Source organism: Salvelinus sp. IW2-2015, unplaced genomic scaffold (assembly GCF_002910315.2).
Source record: "Salvelinus sp. IW2-2015 unplaced genomic scaffold, ASM291031v2 Un_scaffold5858, whole genome shotgun sequence".
In the NCBI taxonomy this organism is placed as follows: domain Eukaryota; kingdom Metazoa; phylum Chordata; class Actinopteri; order Salmoniformes; family Salmonidae; genus Salvelinus; species Salvelinus sp. IW2-2015.
The window spans coordinates 7303-18791 of NW_019947123.1; the positions used below are offsets into that span (position 1 = coordinate 7303).

Consider the following 11489-nt stretch of genomic DNA (forward strand, 5'->3'; position numbering starts at 1 on the left):
ACACCGGAGGTAGAGATGGGTAATTACAAACAGGGTTGCCAGGCGATATTGGTTCTTTCYTCCTCATGAATTCATGTACATTTTCCCAAATACAAATGGAATTGAGTTTACAAAACATTAAGAACACCTTCCTAATATTGAGTTACACCCCCTGTTGCCCTCAGAACAGCCTCAATTCATCAGGGACATGGACTCTACAAGGTGTCTAAAGCGTTCCACAGGGATGCTGGGTCCATGTTGACTCCAATGCTTCCCACAGTTGTGTCAAGTTGGCTGGATGTCCTTTGGGTGGTGGACCGTTCTTGATACTCACAGGAAACATTTGAGCGTGAAAAACTCTGCAGTTTTTGCAGTTCAAAGGCACTTAAAATCTTTTGTCTTGCCAATTCACCSTCTGAATGGCACACTATAGGGCTGTGACGGTCATGACATTTTGTCAGCAGGTGATTGTCGTGCAAATAACCGCTGGTCTCTCGGTAATTGACCTTTAATTAACATAAAACATGTTCAGCATTTCCTGCATAGCTTACRAGCCACTGATGCAGACCTTTGGAACATCTACATGTATTACATCCATTGTAATATRGCCTACAGCATCACAATAAATCCATGATTTATTTTAGACAGGTCTAAAGAAACATGATATGAAGAAAATGTAGACTATTTCAGAAGAACAGAATAGCATCCTCTGAGTTGTCGTTATGTTAGGCCCTGATCTGGCTTTGCCGTATGGCTGCGGGCAATACTGAACAAAAATATAAAACAATATGTAATGTTTCATGTGCTGAAATAAAAGATCCCAGAAATGTTCCATACACACAAAAATAATGATCATTACATAGGTGCACCTTGTGCTAGGGGGTAATAAAAGGCCACTCTAAAATGTGCAGTTTTATCACACAACACAATGCCACAGATGTCTCAAGTTTTGAGGGAGCGTGCAATTGGCATGCTGACAGCAGGAATGTCCACCAGAGCTGTTGACAGAAAATGTAATGTTCATTTCTCTACCATAAGCCGCCTTCAACGTCGTTTGAAAGAATTTGGCAATACGTTCAACCAGCCACACAAGCGCAGACCACATGTAACCACGCCAGCCCAGGACCTCTACACCTGGCTTCTTCACCTGCGGGATTGTCTGAGACCAACCACCCGGACAGCTGATGAAACTGAGGAGTATTTCTGTCTGTAATAAAGCCCTTTTGTGGGGCAAGAATTATTCTGATTGGCTGGGCCTGGCTCCGCAGTAGGTGGGCCTGGCTTTCAAGTGGGTGGGCCTATGTCCTCCCAGGCCCACCCATGGCTGCGGACCTGCCCAGTCATGTGTAATCCATAGATTAGGGCCAAATTTATTTATTTCTGTAACTCAGTAAAATCGTTGAAATTGATGCATGTTGTGTTTATATTTTTGTTCAGTATAGTTCATTTAGCAGATGAGATATTCTGTTGCATTATTTGATCTTATTATGTTATAGTATAAAGAATAAAATTAAACAAAATCTGAATAAAATAGAAATGATAGATGTTGATCTCCACCAATCTCTATGGCCTGGATAAAACCACGAGTTGTGATTATTGATGCTAAAGGAAATAAATAACAAGACAACAGTCAYCCCTGTCTTGTCCCTCTGGATAAATGATTCAAAGATCTGTCCGTTTATTTATACAGATGTTTTGGGGGATTTGTTCGACAGCGGCAGGTAGCCTAGTGGTTAAGAGCGTTGGGCCAGTAACCCGGAAGGTCRCTGGTTTGAATCCCTGAGCCGACCAGGTGAAGAATCTGTCGATGTGCCCTTGAGCAAGGCACTTAACCCTAATTGCTCCTGTAAGTCGCTCTGGATAAGAGAGTCTGCTAAATGACTAAAATGTTGAGTAGAGTAGAGGATAATAGGGTAGAGTAGGGTTAGATGCACTATTGTAAAGTGGTTGTTCCACTGGATATCATAAGGTGAATGCACCAATTTGTAAGTCGCTCTGGATAAGAGCGTCTGCTAAATGACTTAAATGTAGGGTAGGATAGAGTAGAATAGAGTAGGGTAGAATAGAGTAGAATAGAGTATGGTAGGATAGAGTAGAATAGAGTGAGTAGGATAGAGTAGAATAGGGTAGAGTAGGACAGGGTTAAATAGAGTAGGGTAGAATAGATTAGAGTAGGGTGGAGTAGGGTTAAATAGAGTAGAGTGGAGTAGAGTAGAGTAGAATAGATTAGAGTAGGGTAGTGTAGGGTAGAGTGGTAGTGGGCGGGGCGTCTCACCTTGCCATATTTCTGAGCGTAGGAGCCTGTCACAGAGAGTGGAACACTATGATGGTCTCATCCAGATCCAGACAAACACCCTCTGAGAGAGAGGGGAGAGATGAGAGAGAGAGAGATGGGGGGGAGAGAGAGGTGGGGGGGAGAGAGGAGGGAGAGAGAGATGGGGAGAGAGAGGAGGGAGAGAGAGAGATGAGAAGAGAGAGAGATGGGGAGAGAGAGAGATGGGGGAGGGAGAGAGAGGTGGGGGGAGAGAGAGGGGGGAGGGAGAGAGAGGTGGGGGAGAGAGAGAATGGGAGAGAGAGATGGGGGAGAGAGAGAAGGGAGAGAGAGAGAGGGGGGAGGGAGAGAGAGGTGGGGGGAGAGAGAGAAGGGGAGAGAGAGAGAGGGAGTATTCAGCATCATGTGACAATGCTAATAATTGTCTGTGTGTGTGTATGTGCCCCTGCGTGTGTGTGTGTGTGTGTGTGTGTGTGTGTGTGTGTGTGTGTGTGTGTGTGTGTGTGTGTGTGTGTGTGTGTGTGTGTGTTGTGTGTGTGTGTGTGTGTGTTGTGTGTGGTGTGTGTGGTGTGTGTGTGTGTGTGTGTGTTGTGTGTGTGTGTGTCAGTGGTACCTCCAGGTCACTGTCAGGGGGCGGAGGGGGTTGTTCTTGCGGCCTCCCCCTGGCTTTAGCTCCTCCCCACTCCGACAGCTACGATCATCCAGTTCCTTCATGGGGCTCTGCACCGTGTCCTCTACACACACACACACACACACACACACACACAACACCACACACACACACACACACACACACACACACACACACATACACACACACACACACACACACACACACACACACACACACACACACACACACACACACACACACACACCAAATGTAAAGGCTCACAACGTGTTCAGACAGGAGTCAGATCTCTGTAACTGACTGATCTTTATCAACACCAAAATCTAATGAGACCTAAACTAAAGTACACACACACACACACACACACACACACTGACTGACTGACTACTGGTTGTAATTCCATAAGTGTGTGGTGATTGGCAGGGGCGTACCTGGTTGGAGCTCATTGGCCTGTACTGTCATGACGGGGTTGGAGTCTTGCAGCTGATAGGCCGACGAGGAGCCGGTTCCATCCATGCTATTGGACGTCATGTAGGTTCCGTAGTGGAGGCGGAGTAATACTGGGCGTACTGGTTTGGCCAAACGTTGTGTACGATGGATAGTCCTGTAAACAACACAAACAAACAGACTTAGTAAACAACAACACAACATAACAACCTCTCCCTCAACTACAGCAAGACAAAGAAGCTGATGGTGGACTACAGGAAAAGGCGGCCTAACAGGCCCCATTAACATCGACGGGCTGTAGTGGAGCGGGTCGAGAGTTTCAAGTTCCTTGGTGTCCACATCACCAACAAACTATCACGGTCCAAACCACCATGACAGTCGTGAAGAGGCACGACAAAACATTTTCCCCCTCAGGAGACTGAAAAGATTTGGCATGGGTCCTCAGATCCTCAAAAGTTCTACAGCTGCACCATCGAGAGAATCCTGACCGGTTGGTATGGTAACTGCTCGGCATCTGACCGTAAGCGCTACAGAGGGTAGTGCGTACGGCCCAGTACATCACTGGGGCCAAGCTTCCTGCCATTCAGGACCTACAGTTGAAGTCGGAAGTTTACATACACCTTAGCCAAATACATTTAAACTCTGTTTTTCACAATTCCTGAAATGTAATCCTAGTAACAATGCCCTGTCTTAGGTCAGTTAGGATCACCACTTTATTTTAAGAGTGTGAAATGTCAGAATAATCGAGAATTATTTATTTCAGCTTTTATTTCTTTCATCACATTCCCAGTGGGTCAGAAGTTTACATACACTCAATTAGTATTTGGTAGCATTGCCTTTAAATTGTTTAACTTGGGTCAAACGTTTCAGGTAGCCTTCCACAAGCTTCCCACAATAAGTTGGGTGAATTTTGGCCCATTCCTCCTGACAGAGCTGGTGTAACTGAGTCAGGTTTGTAGGTCTCCTTGCTCCCACACACTTTTTCAGTTCTGCCCACAACTGTTCTATAGGATTGAGGTCAGGGCTTTGTGATGGCCGCTCCAATACCTTGACTTTGTTGTCCTTAAGCCATTTTGCCACAACTTTGGAAGTATGTTTGGGGTCATTGTCCATTTGGAAGACCCATTTGCGACCAAGCTTTAACTTCCTGACTGATGTCTTGAGATGTTGTTTCAATATATCCACATAATTGTCCATCCTCATGATGCCATCTATTTTGTGAAGTGCATCAGTCCTCCTGCAGCAAAGCACCCCCACAACATGATGCTGCCACCCGTGCTTCACGGTTGGGATGTTGTTCTTCAGCTTGCAAGCGTCCCCCTTTTTCCTCCAAACATAACGATGTTCATTATGGCCAAACAGTTTTATTTTTGTTTCGTCAGACCAGAGGACATTTCTCCAAAAAGTACGATTTTGTCCCCATGTGCAGTTGCAAACCGCAGTCTGGCGTTTTTATGGTGGTTTTGAAGCAGTGGCTTCTCCTTGCTGAGCGGCCTTTCAGGTTATGTCGATATAGACTCGTTTTACTGTGGATATAGATACATTTGTACCTGTTTCCTCCAGCATCTTCACAAGGTCCTTTGCTGTTGTTCTGGATTGATTTTCACTTTTTGCACCAAAGTACGTTCATCTCTAGGAGATAGAACGTGTCTCCTTCCTGAGCGGTATGACGGCTGTGTGGTCCCATGGTGTTTATACTTGCGTACTATTGTTTGTACAGATGAACGTGGTACCTTCAGGCGTTTGGAAATTGCTCCCAAGGATGAACCAGACTTTTTTTTCTGAGGTCTTGGCTGATTTCTTTTGATTTCCCCATGATGTCAAGCAAAGAGGCACTGAGTTTGAAGGTAGGCCTTGAAATACATCCACAGGTACACCTCCAAGTGACTCAAATTATGTAAATTAGCCTATCAGAAGCTTCTAAAGCCATAACATAATTTTCTGGAACTTTCCAAGCTGTTTAAAGCCACAGTCACCTTAATGTATGTAAACTTCTGACCCACTGGAATTGTGATACAGTGAATTATATGTGAAATAATCCATCTGTAAACAATTACTTGTGTCATGCACAAAGTAGATGTCCTAACCGACTTGCCAAAACTATAGTTTGTTAACATGAAATTTGTGTAGTGGTTGAAAATCGAGTTTTAATGACTCCAACCTAAGTGTTTGTAAACTTCCGACTTCAACTGTAAGTAATACTGCAAAAAATGTGGCAAAGAGAAAAAAAGAAAAAAAAGAGAAGAAGAAATGAACTGAATACAAAGTGTTATGTTTTGGGGTAAATCCAACACACATCACTGAGTACCACTCTCCATATTTTTAAGCATGGTGGGGGCTGCATCATGTTATGGGTATGCTTGTCATTGGCAAGAACTGGGGAGTTTTTCAGGATACAAATGAAATGTAGTGGAGCTAAACACAGGCCAAACCCTAGAGGAAAACCTGGTTCAGTCTGCTATCTAACAGACACTGGGAGATTAATTCAACTTTCAGCAGGACAATAACCTAAAACACAAGACCAAATCTACACTGGAGTTGCTTACTAAGAAGACAGTGAATGTTCCTGAGTGGCTGAGTTACAGTTTTGACTTAAATCGACTTGAAAATCTGTGGCAAGACCTGAAATCGGTTGTCTAACAATTATCAATAACCAATTAGACAGAGCTTGAAGAATTTCAAAAAGAATAACGGTCAAATGTTATACAATCCAGGTGTGGAAAGCTCTTAGACATTTACCCAGAAAGACTCAGCTCAGGGTTGTGAAAACGTATGTAAATGAGATATTTCTGTATTTCGTTGTCAATACATTTGAAAAAAATGTCTAAAAACATGTTTTCACTTTGTCATTATTGTTCACGACTTCCACCGAAGTCGGCTCCTCTCCTTGTTCGGGCGGCGTTCGGCTATCGACGTCACCGGCTTTCTAGCCATCGCCGCTCCATTTCTCATATATCCATTTGTTTTGTCTTGTTCCATTACACACCTGGTTTTCATTCCATAATCATTCCATAATCACACAGCATGTATTTAGTCCTCTGTTCCCCACCATGTCTTTGTGTGTAATTGTTTATTGTTATGTGGATTTTGTCAGGCGCCATACTTTTGCAAGGTTCCGTGTTTTTGGCATGTTATTGTTCCTATGTCATTTTTGGACCGGAATTAATGTGCTCCTGTTTATTACACTCTGCTCTCCTGCACCTGACTTCGCCTCCCATACACACCCCTGACAATTATGGAATATTGTCTGTAGATGGGAGAGATAAAACATATATTTAATCTGATTTTCAATTCAGGCTGTAACACAACAAAATGTGGAATAAATCAAGGGGTGTGAATACTTTGAGGGCCTACTATGTGATGCTACTATATTCAGTTCTGTTATGTAACATGTAAATGAATCATTATCATAGTCTTAACATCAGAGCATCGGCGTAGATTGACGCTGCTTTCAAAACACTAGCAGAGAAAGCAAGGAGAGAATTCAACTCAACAACAAAAAATAATCTGTATTGGATATTTATTTATTTGATTTGTTATTTATGTATTTTTTATTTCTTCCCTTTAGTATTATATCTACTATTCATCTTGTTGTTTTAATATCTACTATTCTTCTTGTTGTTTTAATATCTACTATTCTTCTTGTTGTTTTAATATCTACTATTCTTAAAGATGTTGTTTTAATATCTACTATTCTTAATATGTTGTTTTAATATCTACTATTCTTAAATATGTTGTTTTAATATCTACTATTCTTCTTGTTGTTTTAATATCTACTATTTTTCCTGTTGTTTTAATATCTACTATACTTAAAGATGTTGTTTTAATATCTCCTATTTTTATTGTTGTTTAATATCTACTATTCTTCCTGTTGTTTAATATCTACTATTCTTCCTGTTGTTTTAATATCTACTATTCTTCTTGTTGTTTTAATATCTACTTTTCCTCTTGTTGTTTTAATATCTACTATTCTTCTTGTTGTTTTAATATCTACTATTCTTAAAGATGTTGTTTTAATATCTACTATTCTTCTTGTTGTTTTAATATCTACTATTCTTCCTGATGTTTTAATATCTACCATTCTTCTTGTTGTTTTAATATCTGCTATTCTTAAAGATGTTGTTTTAATATCTACTATTCTTCTTGTTGTTTTAATATCTGCTATTCTTAAAGATGTTGTTTTAATATCTACTATTCTTCTTGTTGTTTTAATATCTACTATTCTTCTTGTTGTTTTAATATCTGCTATTCTTCATGTTGTTTTAATATCTACTATTCTTAAAGATGTTGTTTTAATATCTACTATTCTTAAAGATTATGTTTTAATATGTACTATTCTTCCTGTTGTTTTAATATCTACTATTCTAAATATGTTGTTTTAATATCTACTATTCTTCTTGTTGTTTTAATATCTACTATTCTTAAAGATGTTGTTTTAATATGTACTATTCTTCCTGTTGTTTTAATATCTACTATTCTTAAATATGTTGTTTTAATATCTACTATTCTTCTTGTTGTTTTAATATCTACTATTCTTCTTGTTGTTTTAATATGTACTATTCTTCTTGTTGTTTTAATATCTACTATTCTTCTTGTTTGTTTTAATATCTACTATTCTTCTTGTTGTTTCAATATCTACTATTCTTCTTGTTGCTTTCGCTGAGAGAGAGTGAGAGAAGAAAGAGACTGACAGAGAGACAACAGACGGACAGAGAGACAAAGAGAGGGACGACAGATGGGTTCTGGAAGAGTTGAGGCCGGAAGTTTTACTACTCCTCCCCTCTCATCCCCACTTCTCTGTCTCTTTATTCACTTATCCCTCTGCTTCTTCTCTCTCTTTGCTTTCTTCTCCTCTCTCTGCTTTCTTCTCCTCTCTCTGCTTCTTCTCCTCTCTTTCCTTTCTTCTCCTCTCTCTGCTTTCTTCTCCTCTTTTCTTTCTTCTCCTCTCTTTCATATATTCCTAACAGTTAAAGCCTATGTCCCAAATGGCACCCTATTAGCCATATGTCTTTTGATCAGAAGTAGTGCACTATGTAGGGTATAGGGTGCCATTTGGAATGCAGACAAAGTCTTGTGTGTTTTAACTGACCCAGTGCAGATGGAGTCTTTATAGGGAGACCACTAAAGCTGTCATGCTGTCTTTCTGAACAAGTACTGTATCTATAAAGCCTTTAAACACACACACACACACACACACACACAACACACAACACACACACACACACACACACACACACACACACACACACACACACCACACACACACCACACGCAGTACGTACACAGATGCACACGGACACGCACACACACACACGTACACACGTACACACACACACACACGTACAGAGACACTCCATAACCTTACCCTTTCTTACTTTAAACAACCACATCCTACATATTCAGACATTACAGTGTCTGTTAAGTACCTCTCTACTCATCACACAGGCTTTGTCCCAAATGGAACCGTATTCCCTATATGTGACTTGTTTCAGGAAACTAGGTGTTTTTCACGCGTCACTCCTTAACAGGAGAGGTATCTGAACGTAATCATTTGAAAACAAATCAAAACGTTGCAGAATTTGCCTTCTGGAACTTCTGAACTTTCATGTACCTTAATACCATCTGTAAATATGAATAAAATTGCTAAATTACGAGCCTGGTTGGTTTAGACACGGAAAAAGCCAGGAACCTTCCCGCTAGCCATGATTGGCTGAGATTTTTTTATTTTTTTATTTCACCTTTATTTAACCAGGTAGGCTAGTTGAGAACAAGTTCTCATTTGCAACTGCGACCTGGCCAAGATAAAGCATAGCAGTGTGAACAGACAACACAGAGTTACACATGGAGTAAACAATAAAAGTCAATAACATGGTAGAAAAAAAAGAGAATCTATATACAATGTGTGCAAAAGGCATGAGGTAGGCAATAAATCGAATAATTACCATTTAGCAGATTAACACTGGAGTGATAAATCATCAGATGATCATGTGCAAGAAGAGATACTGTGTGCAAAAGAGCAGAAAAGTAAATAAATAAAAGCAGTATGGGGGGTGAGGTAGGTAAATTGGGTGGGTAGTTTACAGATGGACTATGTACAGCTGCAGCGATCGGTTAGCTGCTCGGATAGCAGATTTTTAAAGTTGTTGAGGGAGATAAAAGTCTCCAACTTCAGAGATTTTTGCAATTCGTTCCAGTCGCAGGCAGCAGAGAACTGGAAGGAAAGGCGTCCAAATGAGGTTTTGGCTTTAGGGATGATCAGTGAGATACACCTGCTGGAGCGCGTGCTGCGGGTGGGTGTAGCCATCGTGACCAGTGAACTGAGATAAGGCGGCACTTTACCTAGCATAGCCTTGTAGATGACCTGGAGCCAGTGGGTCTGACGACGAACATGTAGCGAGGGCCAGCCGACTAGGGCATACAGGTCGCAGTGGTGGGTCGTTATAAGGTGCTTTAGTAACAAAACGAATGGCACTGTGATAAACTGCATCCAGTTTGCTGAGTAGATAATGGATGGGCTGGACGAGAGAAGAGTTCTGATTGGTCTGCCATGTAACAAGCTTCTGTCTATAACATGAGCTGCTCAGTATGTGTAGATAATCCTTTCTACCGTAGCTTTTTATAAAATATATATAATTGAGAACTGCAAAAAGTGTTGCTAATTCTCTCCACTTCTGGAGAACCGAGTTTTGAAATCAGTGGAATGCCCGGTGGAAGCGGAGTACGATAGCTAAGGAGACGGAGAAAAGTCAGCCGTTTTATTGGGTTAGGGAGTCGATAAGAGAACACCGAGATGCTGTATAAAACACCTGTCTCCGGATTACATCTTCAAACTAAGGGCAACCATGGCAACCGTGACAGAGAGGGAAGGGCATCCATCCATGTATACAGGTAAGAGAGTCTAGCTAGCTACATTTTCAGATATTATATTATTTTGTCAGAAAGTAATTTACATTGCAAATGAAAGAGTTATCTAGCTGGCTAATGTTAGCTGGCTGGCTCGCTAGCTAATGTTACCTGTATGGAATGTGTAGTAATATTATTAGTATCTCAGAAACCATTTGCATTGCTAGTTATAGCCTTATGTTAGCTAGCTAACACTGAAACTAGTTGGTTAGCTTTAGCTACTGTCACGCCCTGACCTTAGTTATCTTTGTTTTCTTTCTTTATTTGGTTAGGTCAGGGTGTGACGAGGGTGGAATGGGTGTTTTTGGTCTTGTCTAGGGGTTTTTGTATATCTATGGGGTTTTGGTTTGTCTAGGTAATTGTAGGTCTATGGTGGTCTGAATTGGTTCCCAATCAGAGGCAGCTGTTTATCGTTGTCTCTGATTGGGGATCCTATTTAGGTTGCCATTTTCCAGTTTTGGTTTGTGGGTTATTGTCTATGTTGATGGTGCATGTCTGCACTCCGTGTTTATAGCGTTCATGTTTGTTTGTTATTTTATATAGTTTGTTAGTGTTCTTCGTGTTCGGTCGTCTTCTATTAAAATATGTATTCACATCACGCTGCGCTTTGGTCTCCTCACTACGACGAACGTGACAGCTACCTGTAGATTCATACAGGGTAGTAACGTCATGAGTTGGGATTATGGTTCATTGCTTCGCTAGCTAGCTATCTACATGTCTAAACAAAAAACGCCACTATGCAAGTAACCATTTCACTGTACCGTTTACACCTTCTGTATCCTGTTCATGTGACAAATAATCTTGGACTTTATTTGATATAGTGTGTATTTACCAGAGACAGTAATATGAAGAACAGCATGACCTGCAGCAAAGTCAGATTAGGATTTAACGTTAGCCCAACGAGACAGTGTCCAAGTTCTACAATTCTCCGGTAGAATGCCCTGCTTTTATTTCGTCACACTCGGAAGCGTAAACTATTTTCTGTAATTAGCGCACCATCAACTTGTAAATAATTATCTTGTTGTGAGTTTATTTTCCTGTAATGATGAAGATAAGCGTACTCATTCTGTTTAATACACTACAGTAGTCACTCTGTTTACTACACTACAGTACTCACTCTGTTTAATACACTACTCACTCTGTTTACTACACTACCGTACTCACTCTGTTTAGTACACTACCGTACTCACTCTGTTTTACAGTAGTGTAGTAAACAGAGTGATTACAGTAGTGTAGTAAACAGAGTGAGTACAGTAG

At 40.8% G+C, this 11489-nt stretch overlaps 1 protein-coding gene across 1 annotated transcript in view; it reads right to left on the reverse strand.

Annotated features, from left to right (window-relative positions):
* Positions 1 to 2131: 2131 nt before the first annotated feature.
* The window catches only part of LOC112078550 (eyes absent homolog 4), a 14731-nt gene continuing 5373 nt past the window's right edge, over positions 2132 to 11489 (reverse strand). The window contains exons 2-4 of the mRNA XM_024144754.2: positions 3314 to 3486; positions 2865 to 2985; positions 2132 to 2336 (exon numbers count right to left, since the gene is read on the reverse strand). Of these exons, the coding sequence (XP_024000522.1) occupies positions 2312 to 2336; positions 2865 to 2985; positions 3314 to 3413 (246 nt within the window). The 5' untranslated portion in view covers positions 3414 to 3486 and the 3' untranslated portion in view covers positions 2132 to 2311. The remainder of the gene's footprint in view (positions 2337 to 2864; positions 2986 to 3313; positions 3487 to 11489) is intronic.